Genomic DNA, 23,193 nt, shown 5'->3' on the forward strand with positions numbered 1-23,193 from the left:
CAGAATAGAATAAAAACCTTCCATTGCATGGATTGGTCATATGATATTACTCCAAAAAAAAATGTCTGTCATGAAAAGCCACTAAACATTCTACAAAGGACATGGCGTAACTGACTAACCGTCATCGTAGATAAAATAAAAGTTTACACCTTGTAGATCCCATTGTGCATGAAGATAATTTCGATCGCGTTTGGTGCCTTGAAAGCCATGTACTTTTAATTGTCTTGGTTTCTTGTACTATTTTCATGGTTTCTAGTACTTTTGAATGTTGCAAAATATATTTCGCCAATCCAAATTCATATTCGCTGTCTCTGTAACCTCTAATGCAACATGTTTTGAGATTTGATGAAAGACATTCTGAAACAGTGAATGGATCTTTCCAACATTTAAAATGCTTACTTAGTGCACCCGTATAATCCTATCAACAATTCACATAATTCATGTTTTTAAAAATTAAAATATGCGAAATTAAAGTTAAAAAAGGGAAATATTCATAAACATGAGCAAAACCTGAATGTTAAAATGTTGAAGTCTAGGGAAATGTGGGAGTATTGCTAGCAACGAACTGCACTCCTTTTCGAAAGTCATACCATCAAAACTAATTTCCAGATGGATCAAATTGTGAAACATCGGTAGGTTTGTCCATTTCTTCCACCTTGCCTGTATGAGTTGTGCAAACTACATTATTAGAAAGCAATTGATGTATATTTGTACCAAAACACTCAATACAAAGAGCAAAATATAATTCATCTAAGCAAAGATTGTATTCATACATATTCCATATGCAAAATCTTCGCCTTACAAACTAAAACCATTGGAGTATTCACACCAGAAATCCGCACTTCGACCAAATTAGGTAAAATACCCGAGTCTTTCAATACATGGTGCCTAGAATGGTTGTTGAAGTATAAACATGATTTGAAATTTTCTAGAATAGGACAACCAAAGAGAAACTTCACAATATATTCATGATTTTTGAACCAAACAATATTCAAATGAAGAGTTTTAAGATGAGGAAAATCCACTTTATCAAAATCTCCCATTTGTATGTTGGTCAACTTAAGAACTTGAAGCATCTTAAAACCGAAAATCCGAGGGGGTAATTTGGTAGTACCTAATTTATTGGACATGTTGAAGTTAAGATTCTTGAGTCCATATTGCATCACCATTTTAAAAATTCTATGGTATTGTTTTTGTGTGAATTGAGAAGATCTTCCACTTTTGAAGTTAAATGAATGGATTGAAACATTCTTGTCTCGCAAAGTGAACATGGTTGTGTAAACAAATCTGCGAAAACTATCGTAAACTTTGAAGGCTTGATCATCAAAGTCGAGAGAGAGGACCGAGAGCCACACCGATTTCCATCTCTTTGAGAGGATGCTAGTGGTTGCAGCCTGTTTGGTTGAGAGAAAGGAGAGAATGTGACAAAGTATTGGATCCGGCAAGTCGCTAATTATATCGGCACTTATAATCGACGATCTCAAATCAAGGAGAATTTGACAGAGAATTAAATCTTGCGGCTGCAAGGTAATCCTATCAAGGGAAGATTTTTTCATCCTTTTGTTTTTGTGAGAAGACGACATCTTTGGCAAGAAAAGGAGGATTGAGGAGTGAGCCAAAGATGCTTAGTATGGAATTCTGAATCTCAATACATGCATATCTTTTATTTATGTCTAAACCTAAAATATATTTTGATTTATGCTAAAATCTCGGCATATTTTGTGCAATATTTATTTGAAAAAAAAAAGTGAAATTTTTGGTACTCGGATATGTACCGGTGCACCTGCTAAGGTCGACATGATCTGGATACCGATACTTAAAAAATATAACCTTTTAATTAAAAAAATAAGTTGGTCCTAGTGGTAAGAGTTTTAAGGCCAAATGCATGTATTCAAGGTTTTACTTTTGTATCACATAGATCTTTAAGTTTTTTAAGTTACAAACTTGTTTTAAGTTTTAGGTTTTGTATCAGATAGGTCTTTTATGATTTTTAAGTATTAAATAGGTCTTTTAAATTTTACGTTTGTATCATATAGGTCCATCAGAACGAAAACAAATTCCATCAAAACAGAAAAGATTCGGCGGTTGTTTGTTTTCAACGGAAAAAAAAACACAGAAAATATTTGATTTAAATTTAAATCTAACAGTATAATTCAATATAGTTAGTATTTTTTACTGATTCTTATATTTTTCTTTTTGATGATAAATCTTTTTAAAAATAATAATAATTTTCAAGTAAAAAAGTATAGCCCCTCAATTCCCAATTATGCCTCAATGCAATAGATTTTGACGAGTCGACAACCTATATTTATATATAACTTTGGCACTTTACACTTCATTTTCTGATTAATAATCTGTTTGGCAAGAAAAAATATATTAAACACTTTAGGCACAATGAAGGCCTCAAAAAGATTGTTTTCTTTTCACCCCAACTCATTTTACTTTAACCAATTCAGATCTTATGTAATCATATCAGTAGTTGAAGAAGCTTAAAATATGGATCATAGTAATGCTCAAAATTCACAGCAAATAGAAAACTGAAGATATTAGTCATCCCCCACATCCAATTGTTAAAAAAACAACAAAAAATCTGTATGACAATCATTATAAGACAACAGATTTTAAAAAACTATTTAATTAGAATCAACAACACACAAAATCATCCATACATGAAACAAAGTGAGGCATAAAACATATTTTTTTTTGCAAGATGACAGTATAATGCTCATCAATCAAATAAAAGTTTACATGTTGTGAAAGAAGATAATTTCAATAACATTTGGTCCTTTTCAAGGCATGTACTCGTAATTGTGATGGTTTCTAGTACTTTTGAATGTTCCATAATATATTTTACCAATCCAAACTCATACTCGCTGCCTCCGTAACCATTAATGGAAAATGTTTTGAGCTGTAATGAAAGACATTCTGCAACAATGGGTGGATCGTTCCAACAATCGAAACACTCACTTAGTACACCCCTAGAATCCTGTCAACAGTTCAAATAAGTTTTTAATCTTAAAATTAAAATACATAATATCAACAGTTAAAAAACATAAAAAAAGAGGTGGGGAAATATTCGTAAACATGAACAAAACCTGAATGATAAAATGTTGAAGTTTGGGAAAATGTGCGAGTATTCCTATCAATGACTTGCACTCTCCAAAGAACGCCATAGTACTAAGACTAACCTCCAAGTTGATCAAATTGTGAAACATTGGTAGCTCTGTCCATTGCCACAGCAACATCTGTATGAGTTGCATAAAATACAATATCAGAAATGTTGTACAAATTGTTGTTCAACTGATATAGATTTCGACGAAAACACCCAATAAATACTCTGAGGTTAGATAGAAAACAAAGTTCAATTATATCTTGAATTTCAAAAACAATTAACAAAGATTTTAATTTGAAACAATAATTCATCTAAACAATTATTTAGGAGCATTGTATACATACATCTTCCACATGCAAAATCTTTGCCTTACAAACCAAAACCATTGGAGTAAGCGAATTCCAATTATCAGTGATCCTTACTTCGACCAAATTAGGTAACACACCCATGTTTTTCATTGTCATGTCTCTATGTTTTATACCTAAGTCTAATTGCAAATCTTCTAAGATAGGACAACCAAGAAGAAACTTCACCATATATTCATGAGATATGAAAAAAACACAATTCAAATGAAGCGTTTTGACACAAGGAAAATCAACTCGTTTAAATTTTCCAATCTTTATCCCTGTCAACTTAAGAACTTGAAGCGTCTTCAAACTGAGAATGCAAGGTGGTAATTTGGTAAAACAGATTTTTTTGGACATGTTGAAGTCAAGATTCTTTACTCCTCGTAGCATCAAAAATTTTAAAATTTGATTGTATTCTCTTTGTTGAAAGTGAGAATTTCTGCCACATTTGAAGGTAAACGAATGGATTGAAGTCTTTTTTTCTCGTAACGTGGATATGGTTGAGTAAACAAATTGGCGAAAGCTATTAAAATCTTTGGAAGTTTCACCATCAAAGTCTAGAGCGAAGACATAGAGCCACACTGTTTTCCATCTCTTCGACAAGACACTTGTAGTTACAGCATGCTTGGTTGGAAGCAAAGATAGAATGTGACACAAAATTGGATCCGGCAAGTCACTAATTCTATCTGCCGTTGGGATTGACCGCCCGGGATATGCCATCTTTGCTGGATAGTTTTCGTTTTGACGGGATCAGAGGCCAGTCAGTCATTAATTTGAGTTGAATACACATGTACATCTATTTATATGTAGGTTTGGAAGTTCCATCAAAACGAAAACAAAAATTCCATCAAACAGAAAAGATTTGGGGGTTGATTAAAAAAAAAAACAGAAAAAACAGAAAAGATTTGATTTAAATTTAAATCTAACACGGATAATTCAATTTATTTATTTTTTTACTTTGTTTGTTATATTTTATTTTTTTATGATAAAATATTTTAAAAATTATTGATAATTTTCCAGTAAAAAAAAAGGTGATATAAATCTTGATTTGAAGTATATTTAAATGGAATATCTTCATAACAAAGTTTATTACTAATATTTTTATTTTAAAAAATTAAAATTTGTATATACACCATAAGTGCAAAAAGTTTCAAACAACCAACTTATTTTAATGATGTAAGTATGTAACATTTCTTAATGAAGTGTAAAATATTTTGATTATACTACCATATCAAAAATATTTTGAATAAAATGTCAAAAATATTTCATGTATATAAAAATTTAAAATATTTTGCATTGGCCTAAAAAATATTCAATTTTTCATAATGAATTTTGAGGAAGTTCTTATTGCAGGTGGAAACAAAAGATGTAATTTGACAGTTTATGAGCTGGCTGATACAAGAATATGAGATCATTTGTCTGTTTTTTTTTTTTTTTTATAGACTTAAAAAGCTTCAACCATTATACAGCATTGTATTTACTTTAAAATGGTCAAATCTTGATGAGTTTTCAACTGCTTTGCAATTTTACTAACCAAAGAGAGGACAGAAACAATGTTATTAGATTGATGAAGCAAAGAAAATACGCAGAAGCATAAAAAAGCAGAGGCAAAATAACAAATAAAACACATATTGGCGCGAAAACAAAGAGTTAAGAAAACTAAACCGATAGATTGATATAAAACATAGACATCATCAGTCATCACACAGTGTGATTCACACTATGCTATCCAAATGAAACAATTAAGAATCAAAACATGACCAAACAAAAATTCGAATATATAAATATCCGAAAAGTAGAAGACAAGAACCAAACTAGACCATAGTATGTCAAATACAAGAAAATAAATAATATCTGAAACATGCTATCTAGTAGAAAGGATTCTCTTGTGGTATGTGTTTTCCTGTTATAGTGCATCCATACTTCGAAAACTCGCTCTGGATTCGAAACTTCTGCATCACATAATCGTCTACCTCTTGTATCCTCCACCATGCATTTTGACCAAAACAGAACATACATAACTTCTATTGTTGGGTGAACTTAGTTATTGTTTCAACTGAAAAGGTAACACCATTAAGAATATGAACTTTTATTAATTAACTTTCCCACAAATTCAGATTACAAGCCACAAACAAGTTTATACTTAAGTCAGCAAGAAATTAGGAATTCAATCCTTAATGTTACACTATGTTGCACACAAATGGAAAACCGAAACAAGTACCAATATAAAGCAAAATAAAAACTACAAAATTATTAAGACTATTCCCAACTTCACATTTTATCAAACACGTATAAGGAAGAAAAATCTAATGAGTTAGACAACAAACATCTAAATGGGGGCTGAAGGAAACAAAAACAAAGAAAATGGCAAAATCTAAAACAGAAAATTTGTGTTAAATGCACATTTAACTCACTAATGTGTAGTCAACTTTTGCTGATGGTGCATTTTGAAGCAAAAAGTTCACTATTTCCGTTGGTATTAAGCTTGAATCATAATACGTTGTTACTTTCAGTGATTTCAAGCTATACAATGAAGGGAATTCAACCTTCAATATATCAGGAACAAAGGAGAGTACCTAATCAATTAAGGAAAACACTTTAAATCAGAAAATATAGAAGAAAAGTTGGTGTAATAAAAAATTGAAAACTGATAGTGAAGCTTCTAAAGTTTTCTGAAACACAAACATTCCTTAATGTATACCTTCAAAGCATCCACAGAAACTATCAATGATTCTGTATTAGGAAGCTGAATTAGCCAATTGAGTAGAACCAAACGAGTTTTGTAGCAATATGCATTGATATTTACATTTTTGACAGAAGAGAGATTGCTGAAGCTCCCATAAAGTTTCTCGTGAAGAATACCTGAAAAATCAAAGGTACAAAGACTTGGGGCAGATAACTGAAATTTTTGCTTGTTAGGCCAATCTTTTATTGTTAAATTGGCAAGTGTGGCACTCGATATGAAGAGACATTGCTTACCACTACATATACAATGGGCAATGTTCAAACTATTCAATCTGTTTAATGTCGAAAATGGATTGATGCGACTGTCATCCTTATCACAAAAGATAAATCCTTGAAGAGACAAGTTGGCCAATGCCGGCAAATTCAGAGAATTAAGAAATAATGATCCCTTACAATAAGGATTAAGAGAAAGGTCCAGAGACGTTAAAGTGTGACATGAAAAATAGGAAGGTGGAAATCTTAGGTCATCATAATTCGTATTGATTTTTAATCGTTGGCCATTGTGTGAAAAAACATATTTCAAAATCCTTTCGAGTAGTTGAGTCTCAATCCTACCATCACCGTAAAAATCAAAGGTGTAGAGTGACGTTGAAGCATCACGGTGGCACAAAATATTATACACAAATTCGGTGAAAGCCCTGCGAGTTGTAAACTGTGTAGAAGTTAATTTAAGTGTAGGGAGAGTCTTCCAAAGATTTTTCCATCTTTTTGAGAGTATACAATATTGAACAGCTTGTTTCGCATCGGAAAAGGAGAGTATGTGATGTAAAACATCATCAGGCAAATCACCAAGTCTGTCTTCATTCTTCTCTCTGTTATGTTTATGCATGATTTTAAATTGCCGTCGGGGACAACATAAGTAGATGCAGAAAAGCAACATAGAGTCAGAAGTTTGTTTGCAATGAGAAAATTAAACAATTGGGAAATCAGTTGTGGGAAGAGACTCTTGCTTTTCTTGGAAACTATATTATGTTTCGCAAACTTAAACCTAATTACTTATTTATTTATTTTTTCTTCTTTTTTTGCAGTCCACATCATGTCAATCAACCCTAATATATACGTATCATTAATGATTAAAAGAGATTGAGTTTTTTTTTACTATATATTTATAAATAATATATTGCATTCATGTGTTTTTTAAAATTATTATATATTATTTGGCTTAACTACACATTTAGCCCCTTATTTTAGGTTTTAATTTGGTTCGTACGTTTAAAACGTAGTATCAATTTGGTCTCTTACGTTTCCACCGTTTGCATCACACGTCTTATGTTATTGATGTCAACATAAATTCAATCCTTTTCGTTAAATTTTGGAGTTAATTTCTTATAACTTTTCGTTAAATTTTGAGTTAATTTTTTCCAAAACTTTCACATAGTACCCTCCTATAAATTTCGTTAAATTTTGAGTTAATTTCTTTTGAGTAGGTGAGGCTCCATGCCACCAATGCGGTGAAAATCAAAGGTGTGCACATTGAAGCATCACGTAGAGACAAAATATTAGAGACAAATATGTCAATATTGATATTGCCATGGTTTGGCAGGTACAAAGCAATGTCTGAATTACTGCTGCTGCCATGCCTCTCAGGTTCAACAAAATTAGACAGAAGGTTTTGCTTCCTTTATATACTCTACTTGATGCGGACTGGATCAGCATCAGGTGTGATATTTTGATTAAGCACCAACTCATGCCGCAGAACTACAGAAGTCATTTCATTTCTCTTTCAGGGTCAAATTTGTTTTCATTCTCCAGTTATACAACAACCAAACACCTGTTTGACCAACTCGAAAAAATTCTGTATTCGATGAGTACAAGTGTACAACCCAGTGCAGTCCAAATATCTGTGATCGAACTATCTATGGTCGCAGAAAGTATTGTCAAGATTTGTAGTTCTTATCGCAGGTGGAAACAAAGATGTAATTGTCAAAACTTGAAACATTACCAAGAAATTATGAACTTGCAAAAGAGTTAAGTAACTATTCTGAACTTGTTGAATTCATAAAAAAATATGATTAGTGATAGCAATGTATCTGGTTCCATTCATATTTGAATATTAAATCAATAGACTATTTAAGTATTCTACTTGCTGCTAAGTGCTCAAATTTCAATCTGTCCACTACTGCTATAAAATTTTATCAACACAAGAAATGCCATAACACTTTGATATGAACAAATCTGAAAGATGTAAAAACCTGTTAATAAATCCTCATATGTATTTTTTTGAAAGACACTAAAAAGAGTAGTAAAAAAAACTCATTTTTTTGTGTAAGTCGCTTCATCCATGCATTACTTAATCTAAATCTACACTTATCAAGTAAACTATATTTTGTAGCATTGTATTTACTGCAAAATGCTCCAATCTTGATGAGTTTTCAACTGCTTTGCAATTTTTTTACTAACCAAAGTGACAACAGAGACAATGTTATTAGATTGATGCAGCAAAGAAAATACGGAGAAGCATAAAAAAGCAGAGCCAAGATAACAAATAAAACACATATTGGCGACAACACAAGAGTTAAGACAACTAAACCGATAGATTGATATAAATATCCTAAAAGTAGCAGTCAAGAAACAAATTAGGAACCATAGTAAAGTCAAATACAACATGCTATCTAGTAGAAAGGTTTCTCTTGGCATGTGTTTTCTTGTTATAGTGCACCCATTCTTTGAAGACTCACTCTTGATTCCAATCTCTTGGCAAAACTTCTGCATTAGACACAATAACTTCTGTTGTAGACAATATCATCTACATTCTAACAAACATCTAAATGGGGATGAAGGAAACAAAAACAAAGAAAATGGCAAAATCTTTAAAACAGAAAATTTGTGTTTAATGCACATTTACCTAACTAAGGTAATGTGTCAACTTTTGCTGATGGTGCATTTTGAATCAAAAAGTTCACTATTTCCTCTGGTATGGATGCAGAAGAAGGGTCCTTTACTACTTTTAGTGACTTCAAGCAATACAATGAAGGGAATTCAACCTTTAATAAATCAGGAACTAAGGAGAGTACCTAATCAATTAAGGAAAACTCTTAAATCAGAAAATATAGAAGAAAAGTTGGTGTAGTAAAAAATTGAAAACTGATAGTAAAGCTTCTAAAGTTTTCTCAAACACAAACATTCCCTAATGTACCTTCAAAGTATTCAGAGAAATTGTCAATGATTCTGCATTAGGAAGCTCAATTAGCCAATTCAGTAGAACTAAAGAAGTATTCTTAGGTATGTAATTACAACAATATGCAACAATGATCTCTACATGTTTGACAGAAGAGAGATTGCTCAAATTCCCACAAAGTTTCTGATAAGGAGTACCACAATAAACAAAGGTACAAAGACTTGGAGTAGATAACTCAAAAAACTTCATCCTCCCATCATAACTGTCATCGTTTATTTTCAAATCGGCAAGTGTGGCATTCGATATACAGAGAGTTTGATTACCACGAACCATACAATGGTAAATGTTCAAACTATTCAATCTGTTTAATGTCGAAAATGGATCGACATGGCCATCATCGTTAACATAAAAGATAAAGTATTGTAGACACAAGTTGGTCAGTGCTGGCAAATTCAGAGAATTAGGAAATACTGTTCGCACACCATACAAGTTAAAACAAAGATTAAGAGATGTTAAAGTGTGACATGAAACGAAGGAAGGTAGAAATATTAGGTCACGACAACTCGTATTGATTTGTAATTGCTGGACATTGTGTGAAAAAGCATATTTCAAAATCCTTTTGAGTAGTTGAGGCGCAATGAAACCTGCACGGTGAAAATCAAAGGTATACAGTGACGTTGAAGCATCGCGGTGGGACAATATATGAGACACAAATTTGGTGAAAGCCCTGCGAGTTGTAAACTGTCTAGAAGTTAATTTAAGTGTCGGAAGAGTCTTCCAAAGATTTTTCCATCTTTTTGAGAGTATACAAGATTGAACAGCTTGTTTGGCATCGGAAAAGGAGAGTATGTGATGTAAAACACCATCGGGCAAATCACTGAGTCTGTCTTCATTCTTCTCTCTGTTATGTCCGTGCGTTCCTCTCTTCATTAGTAGAGCTTGTAGTCTTGCTTTTCTTGAAACTATCGAGGCATTACAACTCATACTTAAATTACCTAACCTAATTTTTTCCCTTTTTCTTCTTCCTGCGGAAAGTTTGTTCAGTTTTTTTTTACGATAGAAAAATTTGTTGTTTCCTTGTTATATTCAGATTTAAACTGAATTTGTTACCTATAATAACGATTCATTGAAGATTTAAATAAGATGAGTACTAGGTGCAAAAAAATAGGAATTTATTGGTAAATTAAAATGAGGGTATATTAGGAAGATATGGTGCAAAAATCCACTTTCTTAATTTGGTGTTATCATTCTAACTTGACACTTTTAAGAAAAAGGAGAGAGTAACAATAATTGACAAATATTTATCAAAAAATTTTTTTGACAAATCGTATTTTAAAGCACAAATTGGACAGTTCATTAGAAATGCTAAATATGATAGAACTGAACATTTTTAAGAAAACAGAGGGAGTAGCTTATAGCTTATTTTTCATGTTATTTTATACTTATTTTTTCATGTCATTTTAATTTTCCTATAGTGCACTAATTTTAACAAACACTTTAATCAGCTAGCTTATTCGCTATAAGGCAGCTTATAAGCTAGCTTATCATCTATCCGCTATTTATACCATAGTGCCACAATTTGTTGGTGAACTTGTCTTTGAATTCCAACAAACTTATTTGAAAACTTCCAGATAGATAAGAAGTCGCATTGGCCTAAAAAATATTCACAATTTCATAATGAATTTTGTTGAAGTTCTTAATTCAGGTGGAAAGAGTTAAGTAACTATTCTGACCTTGTTGAATAATTCATTAGAATTTATGATTAGTGATAACATTAGAATATTAAATAAATAACACTATTGCAGTATTCTCCTTGCTGCCAAGTTCTCAAATTTCAATCTGTCCTCAAGTAAACCGTTGTGAATTATGATTGAATTACACCAATAATCTTGATGTGTGGAGCAAATCGAATAAGCAATCAAAACGTGGAAATAGCAATAATAATCACGAACAAAAGATAAGTAATAAAACTGTAAAGAACACGAAGCAATTGTTTACCCAGTTCAGTCAAAACCGACCTACTCTGGGGGAGAGAGCCACTCTCCGTTTCACTATCAATGAAAAGCTTGATTACAACGAAATTCAATACAAAAGAGTCGCAAGAATTAGACTTCAACCCTAATTCTACCATTTTCTCAAATATCTTCCCATAACCAAGAGATTTCAATGATAAGTGATTACAAGATGAAAGAATCAACACCCAAAACCTAGAGATGAACAAAGAGTAACCCTCTTAACCCTAGCCACCATTTTGGTGAAAGAAACCCTCAAAACTTGTTGTCAAAAAACAGAAAACGTGACCCTTTAAATACCCTGCAGCAATTTTCGCCCGAGACACCACTTTTTCTGCCTGGGGCGAAAATTTTTGCCTGAGGCACCAGTTTTTTCGCCTGGGGCGACAAAAAAACAGAGAGCCCCCTTTTCCTGCTTCAAATTTCGCCCGGGGCACGGGTTTTTTTCGCCCGGGGCAAAAAAACAGCATATTAGTGTTTTTTTCCACGTTTTCAAGGCAATTCCCAACATAAACAATATTTTGCATAAAGGTTTTGATGAGTTTTCTACTGCTTTGCAATTTTCCTAACCAAAGAAGCGACAAAAACAATATTATTAAATTGATGAAGAAACGTAAATATGCAGAAGCATAAAAACGCGAAAGGTAAGATAACAAATAATAGCAGAAAGGTTTCTCTTGTTATAGTGCATCCATTTTGAGCAAAACTAAACATATATAATTCCTATTTCTTGTGTGAACATGGTTATGGTTTCAACTGAAAAAGTAACACCGTTACCATTAAGAATATGAACTTTTATTAATGAACTTCCCCACAAATTCAGATTATTACAAGCCATATATCAAGGTTTTAAATTGCGGTTGAGGTGGCTGATGCAGTAACGGTTGCAGTTGTTGCGAATGCGTTTATTGCGGCGCGCAATGCGGCTATTGCAGCGTGAAATCATTTTGAAATTTCACAAGCTATATATAATGAAACTACTATGTAATTACACTATTAATTTATCCACCATTGCATAGTCATAGTTTATTCCATAAACACTAATTTGAATGTTCTTAAATACACGGTTGAAAGATCATTAAAAGTGAGATTTTTCATTAGATTTGACACAAATTAGGATTTGAAGTTCATAAATTTTATTTTTGGGTAAGAAAATTTAAACAAACATCGCTGAAAACATCTGATGCGACTTCTGATGAGATTGTGATGCGGTTGTGATGCGTTCATACACGTGAATTAAAATCACATCGCAATTACGGTGTGATGCGGTTGCGGAGGCTACCGCATTAGCAATAATGCGGCTGCAATTGCGGATGCGGACCGCAATTTAAAACCTTGCCATATATGTAATTGTACTCAATCAAGTTTATACTTATAATGTCAGCAAGAAATTAGGAATTCAATTAATCCTTAATGTTACAATATGTTGCACACAAATGGAAAACCAAGACAAGTGCCAATAAAAATGAGAATAAGAACAAAAAAATAAGTGACTATTCCCAACTTCAAATTTTAACAAACACGTATAAGGAAGATAAATCTAATAAGTTAGACAATATAATCTACATTCTAACAAAGAAAAAGGCAATATCTAAAACAGAAAATTTGGGTTTAATGCACATTTACCTGACTAAGGTAATGTGTCAACTTTTGCAGATGGTGAATTTTGAAGCAAAAAGTTCACTATTTCCTTTGGTATGGATGCAGAAGAACAGTACTTTACTTTCAGTGACTTCAATCTATACAATGAAGCGAATTCAACCTTCAATAAATCAGGAACTAAGGAGAGTACCTATTCAATTAAGGAAAACTCTTAAATCAGAAAATATAGAAGAAAAGTTGGTGTAATAAAAAATTGAAAACTGATAGTGAAGCTTCTAAAGTTTTCTGAAACACAAAAGAAGTACCTTCAAAGTATTCAGAGAAACTGTCAACGATTCAGTATTAACAAGTTCAATAAGCCAATTGAGTAGATCCAAAGAAATATTCCCAGATTCTGATATTTTGTTATTATGCACATAAATAGTTACATGTTTGACTGAAGAGAGATTGCTCATGCTCCACAGAGTTTCTGAAGCGGAGTACCTGAATAATCGAAGTACAAAGACTTGGGGTAGATAACTGAAAAAATTTAATGTTAGACCCATAATTATCACCTCTTATTGTTAAATTGGCAAGTGTGGCACTCGATATGCAGAGACATTGGTTACCACTACATATACAATTGATAATGTTCAAACTATTCAATCTGGTTAATGTCGAAAATGGATTGACGCATCGTTAACACAAAACATAAAGCCTTTAAGAGACAAGTTTGTCAATGCTGGAAAATTCAGAGAATTAGGAAATAATATTCTCTCAAAATAATACTTATAAGAAAGGTTAAGAGACGTTAAAGTGTGACATGAAAAGAAGGAAGGGGGAAATCGTAGTTCATAACAACTCGTATCAATTTGTAATAGCTGGACATTGTGTGAAAAAATATATTTTAAAATCCTTTTGTGTAGTTGAGGCTGAGTGATATCATTATGGTGAATATCAAAGGTGTTAAGTGACGTATTTGAAGTTTCCCGTAGAGACAAAATATGAGACACAAATTTGGTGAAAGCCCTGTTACTGGTAAACTGTGAAGAAGTTAATATAAGTGTAGGAAGAGTCTTCCAAAGATTTTTCCATCTTTTTGAGAGTATACAATTGGTTTATTTAACTTTGGTATTTTAGAAACTAAAACTTTTATCATACTTGTAGCTCTTATGAGTTAAATACATTTATCACTTCCTTGGAGCTAAAGTTTATTGCAGCTAAAAAGCTTCTATGAGCAAGAAGTTAAATCATACTAGTCTTATATGTTAGTATGATACAATAACAATTTGTTTCTCCACCTAAGGGAGTTGTAGTTATATTAATGCATGATAATAAGTTATAACTATATATAGAGACCAAGGGGAAACAGAAATAGAGGAAACAAAAAACAAACTAAATAATCTCGATAATAATCTCGATCCTATTCAAAAATTGAATTCACATTTCACCTAATGAATCTAATTAATGATATGAACTTTTTGCTGAAGGTGAGTTTTGAAGCAAAAAGACAACTATATCATCAGGTATGGCTGGAGATCCTTCTTTAAATATTGCTTTTCGAAACTTGTCAACTTCTTTTTGGCATCTTTCATGCAGCGGCACGAATTTGCCATGTACCACTGGATCATAAGATGCAGATGAAATTCCTACCTTTTTTACTCTCAGTGTTTCCAAGTTACTCAAGGAGTGAAATTTATCCTTCAATAAATTAGGAACTAAGGAGAGAACCTAAGAAGTGAAGGATGACAGTAAATGATGATCAGTTTAATGAATAAAACAAAAATAAAGCTTCAAAAAGTGGCAAGTTATGGTATTGAAAGAATTAGTATACCTCAAGAGTAGTTGAAGTTACCGTCAATGATTTGATTTCAGTAAACTCTTTCAGCCAGCTGAGTAAATTGGATGGAGGCTCTGAATTATTCACGCACATATATGCATCAATATTTACTTGTTTAACAGAACAAAGATGGCTCCCACATATTTTCTCAAAAGGAATACCACCATAAGCAAATGTAGAAAGATTTGGAGTAGATAGTTCAATTTTGCCATAATTCAGTTCCTCCTTTGTTTGTATAGTTAAATTGGTAAGTGTGGCACTGGATATGCTGAGATTTTCTGCATCAAAAACTTTACAAAAACCGAATGGTCAAACTATTCAATTTTTCTAGTGCTGAAAAGGGTTCAGCTCGACCATCTTGGCTATGAAATTCAAAGCGCGACAGAGACAAGTCGGTTAATGCCGGCAAATTTAGAGAATTTGGAAATAATGGTGTCATAATAGGATGTCGAATGTAAAGTTTAAGAGAAGTTAATGTGTGACATGAAAAAATGCAATCCGGAATGTGTATACTATAATAATAGAGAAAGATCCGTAGCCGTTTTAGATTTTGTGAAACAGCGCAATTTAGAATGGTTTCGAGTGGTTGAGGCTCTACCATACCCTCAATACTAAATCTGAGATAGTACAATGCAGTTGAATGATCGCGAAGAGACAAAATTTTAGTTGTATATTGGGTGAAATCATTCATAGTATAAAAGTACCAAGAACTTAATCTAAGGGTGGGAAGAAGCTTCCAAAGATTGTTCCATCTTTTGGACAAAATGCAAGTTTGAACGGCTTGTGTGGCGTTCAAAAAAGAGAGTATGTGAAGAAGAACACATTCGGATAAATCGCTGAGTCTATCTTCATCGTCATGTCTTTCTCTTTTCATCGTGACTGCCAATGGAAATTGGAAGAGGGAGATGAGAAATAGTATTCAATAAACCTAGAATGGGCGGCTGCCAATTTGATGTAACAACCTTCTTTTATACCGTAAAAAAAAAAAAACATAGCCACTAATTCACAAACCCTACAAGATCCAATGGTTTTCATTTGATCAAAAATATCTAATGGTTCACATTTAGACAAAAATAACTTTAGATGTGATGTTAATTAAGAGTTAACGGCAGAGACTAACATACATATCAATAATGGACCAATCCGGACTTCTTTTTTTCTTTAAGGGACTATTGTGAAACATAAAATTTCTTTAAGGACCAAAATACTCATTAAGCCTTTAATTAAAAAAACAAAACTCTAGCTACAAACTCCGTCGTAGCTAATCCTAGATTTTCTTGTAGTGTACGGGGAAAAATCCAAAGAATTATAAAATAAGAGGGTAAAATTCTAGATTTTAAAATAAGAGGGTAAAATTCCGATTTATTCAAAATAGTGGGTAAAAATGTATTTAAGCTTTTTTCTTCTTTGTTTTCTGAATTTCTCTTATTGGTGTTTATATTTTTTTTTCTTTCTTTCTATAGTGGTGTTTATTTATATTGTTGATAATAATGTCTAGTCAAAAAAAATAATAGTAATGTTCTAAATATGTTTTGAATATTTTAGATTTAAATATAGTTTAAATTTATATATTTAAAATAAGGTAATAGTAGGAATTTAAAATTTATATTTTAATTTAGAATATTTAGGTTTTTTTTTATAATTTATAGGATTAGTTTATTATTTAAAGATATGATTTAGGAACTTGTAGCTATTTTTATGTTTTTTTTTTGACGTAAAGCTATTTTTATGTTAATATATAGTTTTCATTAACGAAAATTGTATTTGTATAAAATATTTTTCCATAAAATACGTATGACAGATAATTAATTACGTACATCAATATATGTATGTGTATTCATAGAGATTAATTGATACGATCATGAGTTCCCTAAACATGTGGAAGGAAACTTATAAAAAATGCAAAAAAAATATTTTGGATGAATATGGTTTGAGCCCAACTTGAAGCCAATTCACATGATAAGAAGCATCTTTGGGCTGATTTGCGGTCTAATAATACTGGACTAAATAAATAAACAATTAAGTCCAATTTTCTTTATTTTTATTGTAATTTTCGTTTTTGGTATTAGGAGGGTTTTTAGATGACCTTTAGTTGTGAGGAGGATACCTTGAGTTTCTACTCGAGAGCCAAAAATCTTGGTACAATGCTTCGCATAAAAAAACTTGAGTAATATATTTAGCAACAAGAATTTGTAAATAAATATATTACTTACTAAAGCAAATTAGTGATCTATCAAAAAATAATTTTAAGCAAATTGATGGTGTTTTTAAAAATAAAATAAAATAATTGATGATGCAGTGTTGTAATCAAACGGAGCTAGAAACACCTATTATATAATTTTGCTTATAGAAAAAACCTATTATATAATCAATTAATCACTATATAATCACAATTATTTAATTTTGGGGCCTAAATTTGAGCTTATAAAAATTTAAAAATTGGGGGACTAAAATCTTAAATTTGGTGGCTTTATGGTTGGATCGGGAATGAAAGTGAACATATAATGTGCTAGGACATTTCCCATCATATTTTAAAATTAGCACAAGTAGACAAACAACCAAAATCTTGCACAATATGATATTTTGAGAGATCAAAATTCAAGAGATGTTCATCAAACCAAAATCTAAAACCCAACACCCAAATTGATATCATCCACAAGTGGTCATAGGCAAAGGAGAAGATAAGATTCACAATCTTTGATTTTGTCTAGATGATTTTTTTGACTTATACGAGCACAAATCGACTATTATATTAGTAATCTTTAAATTGACCGAATTCACCACAAATATGAAATCCATGTGTTTCGTGAAGAGGAGACAAAGGTTTTCCAACAAACACGATGTGTACACATAAGAAACAAACCATTCTTAAGCCCAAAATGTAAAACAATGGACAATCCAAAAACACAACAAAGATACAAACAAACATAATGGCAAGAATTTAATTACTAACAGCTAAATAAACACTAAACCCCGAAGATGCCACTGTGGCTTTATCCGCAGTTCCCCTCAAAAAAAATTAGATCATTTTGTAAGTTTCAGTTAAGGGAGTTCCCCTCAAATAAATATGTATAACAATTTGTTTCTCCACCTAAGCGTCGCTTCTTCTACTCTTCGGGAACTCTTATTTAACTGTTGCTAGCAAAACTGGCAATGATTATATGACCGCGGCCCATTGTGTTATTTAGGAGCGGTTTTACTGCATTGCTAAAAAAAAGTGTGGCCTAAAGTCAAAAATGTTGTAGTGATACTAGTCTTATATATTATTAGTATGATCCAATAACAATTTGTTTCTCCACCTAAGGGAGTTGTAACTATTGAGACCATGGGGAAAAAGAAATAGAGAAAGCAAAAAACAAACTAAAGAATCTCCAATTCAAAAGTGGAATTCACATTTCAACTATTGATTCTAATTAATGATATGAACTTTTTTTGCTGAAGGTGAATTTTGAAGCAAAAAGACAACTATATCATCGTCAGGTATGGCTGGAGATCCTTCTTTAAATATGGCTTCTCGAAACTTGGCAAATTCATTCTGGCATTTGACAGACAGCGGCACGAATTTGCCATGTACCATTGAATCGTAAGATGCAGATGAAATTCCTACCTTTTTTACTCTCAGTGTTTCCAAGTTACACAAGGAGTGAAATTTAACCTTCAATAAATTAGGAACTAAGGAGAGAACCTAAGAAGTGAAGAATGACAGTAAATGATGATCAGTTTAATGAATAAAACAAGTATCTTACGACGAAAACAAAAATAAAGCTTCAAAAATTGGAAAGTTATGGTATGAAAGAAATAATATACCTCAAGAGTAGTTGAAGTTACCGTCAATGATTTGATTTCAGTAAACTCTTTCAGCCAGCTGAGTAGATTGGATGGAGGCTCAGCATTATTCACGCGCATATATGCATCAATATTTACATGTTTAACAGAACAAAGATGGCTCCCACATATTTTTTCGAAAGGAGTACCACCATAAGCAAATGTAGAAAGATTTGGAGTAGATAGTTCAATTTTGGAGTAATTCCGTCCCTGCTTTGTTTGTATAGTTAAATTGGTAAGTGTGGCACTAGATATGCTGAGATTGTCTACATCCAAAACTTTACAGAACCTAATGGATAAAATATTTAATTTTTTTAATGCTGAAAAGGGTTCAGCTCGACCATCATTGCCACTACGAAATACAAAGCACAATAGAGACAAGTGGGTTAATGCCGGCAAATTTAGGGAATTCGGAAATAATGTTGTCACATTAGGATGTCGAACATAAAGTTTAAGAGAAGTTAATGTGTGACATGAAAAAATGCAAGCCGGAATGTGTATATTATAATATAAGAGAGAGATAAGTAGCCGTTGTAGATTTTGTGAAACAGCACAATTTAGAATGCATTCGAGTAGTTGAGAATCTACCATATCCTTGCTACAAAATCTGAGATAGTGTGCAGTTGAATAATCACGAAGAGACAAAATTTTAGTTGTAAATTGGGTGAAACCATCCTGAGTGTCGAAGTTTGAAGAACTTAATCTAAGGGTGGGAAGAAGCTTCCAAAGATTGTTCCATCTTTTGGACAAAATGCAAGTTTGAACGGCTTGTTTGGCGCTCAAAAAGGAGAGTATGTGAAGAAGAACACATTCGGATAAATCGCTGAGTCTATCTTCTTTTCTATCATCGTTATGTCTTTCTCTCTTCATTGTGACTTCAATGGAAATTGGAAGAGGGAGTAAGAATCGGCAAGAAACTTTCTTTTATTTTGCGGCTTGTTCTGTTCTCAGTGGGGGTTTATATAGTTGATTGTATAAATATTTTTTAAATATTTTAGATTTAAATCTATTTAAAATTTATACTTTAATTTAGAATATTTAGTATTTGCTTAGAATTTATATATAGGATATTAGTTTGTTATTTAAAAATATGATTTAATTATATATATATATATATATGATTTAGAAATTTGTAGTTTCATGAGTCAATTCGGAATAATCTATTTTTGAGATTATGCAAATAAATACATTTTTATGTTAATTTATAAGTTTCCACTAACGAAAACTGTATTTTTATAAACTATATTTTCATAAAATACATTGACAAATTTATATTTATACATAAAAATTTATTTATTTGCATAAACTCAATAATAAGCTATTCCAAATGGGCCATATGTAGAACCATATAGTTATAAGAACTTTTCTCACCCGACCCCCCATTTCTTTTATACCCCCAAAAATCTCATTTTGCCCCTTGCAATTTGAAAAAATTTTGCCAGAAAACTTCAGTTTTTACGAACCGCAGCCACAGAACTTCGATTTATATAAACCACTCGCTGAATTACTTCGGTTTATATTCACCGAAGCCATACTTTATATAACTGTCTTTACTGTCAATCAACTATCAATCACGGAAAAATGGACACATTAATCTAATCATATCAAATCACATAGATATAAGATATTCTACTATAAACAATACTATATATTTGCCATTATAAAATCCTATATGGGTTCATATTAAGAGCCTTACAAGTTGCAACCAAGGTTTTAAAGAGCAGTTACGAAGTTGTTGATGCGATTGTGGTCATCACGGTTGCTTCAAAGCGTAATGCAGTTGTTGCGGTGTGAAATAATTTTGAAATTTCACAAATTATATAGAATGGTATTATTATGCGACTACACTATTTACCCACCATTGCAAAGTCTTAGTTTATTCCATAAGCACTATTCGAATGTGCTTAAAAATATACGGTTGAGAGATTCTTAAAAGTAAGATTTTTCATTAGATTTGACATAAAATTAAGATTTGAGTTTGGTAAATTTTATTTTTTGGTAAAAAAACTAGACAGATATAGACACATTGCAATTGCAATTGCAATTGCGGTGCGTTGCGCGGAACTATCTTATTTAACTTTTAACAATCTTATTTAACTTTTGTATTTTAGAAACTAAAACTTTTATCATACTTGTAGCTCTTAATTATGAGTTACATACATTTATCTGTTCCTTGGAGCTAATGTTTTTTGCAGCTAAAAAGCTTCTATGAGCAAGAAGTTAAATCATACTAGTCTTATATGTTAGTATGATCCAATAACAATTTGTTTCTCCACCTAAGGGAGTTGTAGTTATATTAATGCATGATAATAAGTTATAACTATATATAGAGACCAAGGGGAAACAGAAATAGAGGAAGCAAAAAACAAACTAAAGAATCTCCTATTCAAAAGTCGAATTCACATTACACCTATTGAATCTAATTAATGATATGAACTTTTTGCTGAAGGTGAGTTTTGAAGCAAAAAAACAACTATATCATCAGGTATGGCTGGAGATCCTTCTTTATATATTGCTTTTCGAAACTTGTCAACTTCTTCTTGGCATCTTACAGACAGCCGCACGAATTTGCCATCTACCATTGTATTGGAAGATCCAGATGAAATTCCATCCTTTTTTACTCGCAGTGACTTCAAGTTAAGCAAGGAGTGAAATATAACCTTCAATAAATTAGGAACTAAGGAGAGAACCTAAGAAGTGAAGGATGGCGGTAAACGATGATCAGTTTAATGAATAAAACAAGTATCTTATGAAGAAAACAAAAATAAAGCTTCAAAACTTGGCAAGTTATTGTATGAAAGAATTACATGGTTACACAATCGTGCAAATCTGGCAAGCATCGGTGTGGTGGATAATCCAGATGAAATTCCTTCCTTTTTTACTCGCAGTGACTTCAAGTTACACAAGAAGTGAAATTTATCCTTCAATAAATTAGGAACTAAGGAGAGAACCTAAGAAGTGAAGGATGACAGTAAATGATGACCAGTTTAATGAATAAAAAAAGTATCTTACGACGAAAACAAAAATAAAGCTTCAAAACTTGGCAAGTTACGGTATGAAAGAATTAGTATATACCTCAAGAGTAGTTAAAGTGACTTTCAATGATTTGATTCCAGTAAACTCTTTCAGCCAGCTGAGTAGATTGGATGGAGGCTCTGCATTATTCACGCGCATATATGCATCAATATTTACATGTTTAACAGAACAAAGATGGCTCCCACATATTTTCTCAAAAGGAATACCAGCATAAGCAAATGTATAAAGATTTGGAGTATATAGTTCAATTTTGCCGTAATTCCGTCCCTGCTTTGTTTGTATAGTTAAATTGGTAAGTGTGGCACTAGATATGCTGAGATTTTCTGCATCTAAAACTTTACAAAACTGAATGGACAAACTATTCAATTTTTCTAGTGCTGAAAAGGGTTCAGCTCGACCATTATTGCCACTACGAAACACAAAGCGCCGTAGAGACAAGTCGGTTAATGCCGGCAAATTTAGGGAATTCGGAAATAATGTTGTCGCATTAGGATGTCGAACATAAAGTTGAAGAGAAGTTAATGTGTGACATGAAAAAATGCAATCAAGAATGTGTATTTTATAATATAAGAGAGAGATACGTAGCCGTTGTAGATTTTGTGAAACAGCACGATTTAGAATGCATAGTTGAGGATTTACCAAATCCTCGCTACTAAATCTGAGATAGTATAGTGTAGTTGAATAATCACGAAGAGACAAAATTTTAGTTGTAAATTGGGTGAAACCATCCGGAGTGTCGAAGTTTGAAGAACTTAATCTAAGGGTGGGAAGAAGCTTCCAAAGATTGTTCCATCTTTTGGACAAAATGCAAGTTTGAACGGCTTGTTTGGCGCTCAAAAAGGAGAGTATGTGAAGAAGAACACATTCGGATAAATCACTGAGTCTATCTTCTTTTTCATCATCGTTATGTCTTTCTCTCTTCATTGTGACTTCAATGGAAATTGGAAGAGGGAGATAAGAATCGGCAAGAAACTTTCTTTTATTTTGCGGCTTGTTCTATTCTCAGTGGGAGGTTTATATAGTTGATATAGTTGATTGTATAAATATTTTTTAAATATTTTAGATTTAAATATATTTAAAATTTATATTTTAATTTAGAATATTTAGTATTTATTTAGAATTTATATATAGGATTAGTTTCTTAATTAAAAATATGATTTAATTTTATATATGTATATATGATTTAGAAATTTGTAGTTCCATGAGTCCATTCGGAATAACCTATTTCTGAGATTATGCAAATAAATACATTTTTATAAGTTACTACTATCGAAAACTGTATTTTTATAAACTATTTTTTCATAAAATACATTAACAAATTTATATTTATACATAAAAATTTATTTATTTGCATAAACTCAATAATAAGTTATTCCAAATGGACCCTATGTACCATATAGTTATAAGAACTTTTTACTCCCGACCCCCCCGCCATTTCTTTTCTACCCCTACATTTATCCATTCACCCCTACAAATTATTTTATTTTCCAATTTTACCCTTTTTGCCATTTAACTTTGTTCACCCCACATCAAGTGTTCAGATTTGTAAAAGATTTTTTGTTTTATAAAATTTATTG

General features: G+C 31.9%; 5 protein-coding genes and 1 pseudogene across 5 annotated transcripts; all 6 read right to left on the reverse strand.

Moving 5' to 3' along the window:
* Positions 1 to 767: 767 nt before the first annotated feature.
* Positions 768 to 1,583, reverse strand: LOC123915345 (putative F-box/FBD/LRR-repeat protein At5g22670). Its single transcript, XM_045966474.1, has one exon. The coding sequence runs from the start codon at positions 1,581 to 1,583 to the stop codon at positions 768 to 770; it is 816 nt and encodes a 271-aa protein (XP_045822430.1).
* Positions 1,584 to 2,467: 884 nt separating this feature from the next.
* On the reverse strand, positions 2,468 to 7,033 carry LOC123915346 (F-box/LRR-repeat protein At5g02910-like). Its single transcript, XM_045966477.1, has 6 exons — positions 6,161 to 7,033; positions 5,874 to 6,035; positions 3,457 to 3,639; positions 3,096 to 3,245; positions 2,855 to 2,986; positions 2,468 to 2,590 (listed from the first exon to the last, which is right to left on the reverse strand). The coding sequence occupies exons 1-6, from the start codon at positions 7,031 to 7,033 to the stop codon at positions 2,468 to 2,470; spliced, it is 1,623 nt and encodes a 540-aa protein (XP_045822433.1).
* A 2,020-nt stretch (positions 7,034 to 9,053) lies between these two features.
* On the reverse strand, positions 9,054 to 10,252 carry LOC123915348 (F-box/FBD/LRR-repeat protein At1g16930-like). The gene is made up of 2 exons (XM_045966478.1): positions 9,341 to 10,252; positions 9,054 to 9,218 (listed from the first exon to the last, which is right to left on the reverse strand). The coding sequence occupies exons 1-2, from the start codon at positions 10,250 to 10,252 to the stop codon at positions 9,054 to 9,056; spliced, it is 1,077 nt and encodes a 358-aa protein (XP_045822434.1).
* A 2,712-nt stretch (positions 10,253 to 12,964) lies between these two features.
* Positions 12,965 to 15,629, reverse strand: LOC123915349 (annotated as a pseudogene).
* Positions 15,630 to 18,164: 2,535 nt separating this feature from the next.
* LOC123915350 (putative F-box/FBD/LRR-repeat protein At1g78760) lies at positions 18,165 to 19,450 on the reverse strand. The gene is made up of 2 exons (XM_045966479.1): positions 18,563 to 19,450; positions 18,165 to 18,440 (listed from the first exon to the last, which is right to left on the reverse strand). The coding sequence occupies exons 1-2, from the start codon at positions 19,448 to 19,450 to the stop codon at positions 18,165 to 18,167; spliced, it is 1,164 nt and encodes a 387-aa protein (XP_045822435.1).
* A 1,553-nt stretch (positions 19,451 to 21,003) lies between these two features.
* LOC123915351 (F-box/LRR-repeat protein 13-like) lies at positions 21,004 to 22,540 on the reverse strand. Its single transcript, XM_045966480.1, has 3 exons — positions 21,656 to 22,540; positions 21,388 to 21,531; positions 21,004 to 21,270 (listed from the first exon to the last, which is right to left on the reverse strand). The coding sequence occupies exons 1-3, from the start codon at positions 22,538 to 22,540 to the stop codon at positions 21,004 to 21,006; spliced, it is 1,296 nt and encodes a 431-aa protein (XP_045822436.1).
* Between the last annotated feature and the right edge of the window lie 653 nt (positions 22,541 to 23,193).

Source organism: Trifolium pratense, linkage group LG3 (assembly GCF_020283565.1).
Source record: "Trifolium pratense cultivar HEN17-A07 linkage group LG3, ARS_RC_1.1, whole genome shotgun sequence".
Classification (NCBI taxonomy): Eukaryota; Viridiplantae; Streptophyta; class Magnoliopsida; order Fabales; family Fabaceae; genus Trifolium; species Trifolium pratense.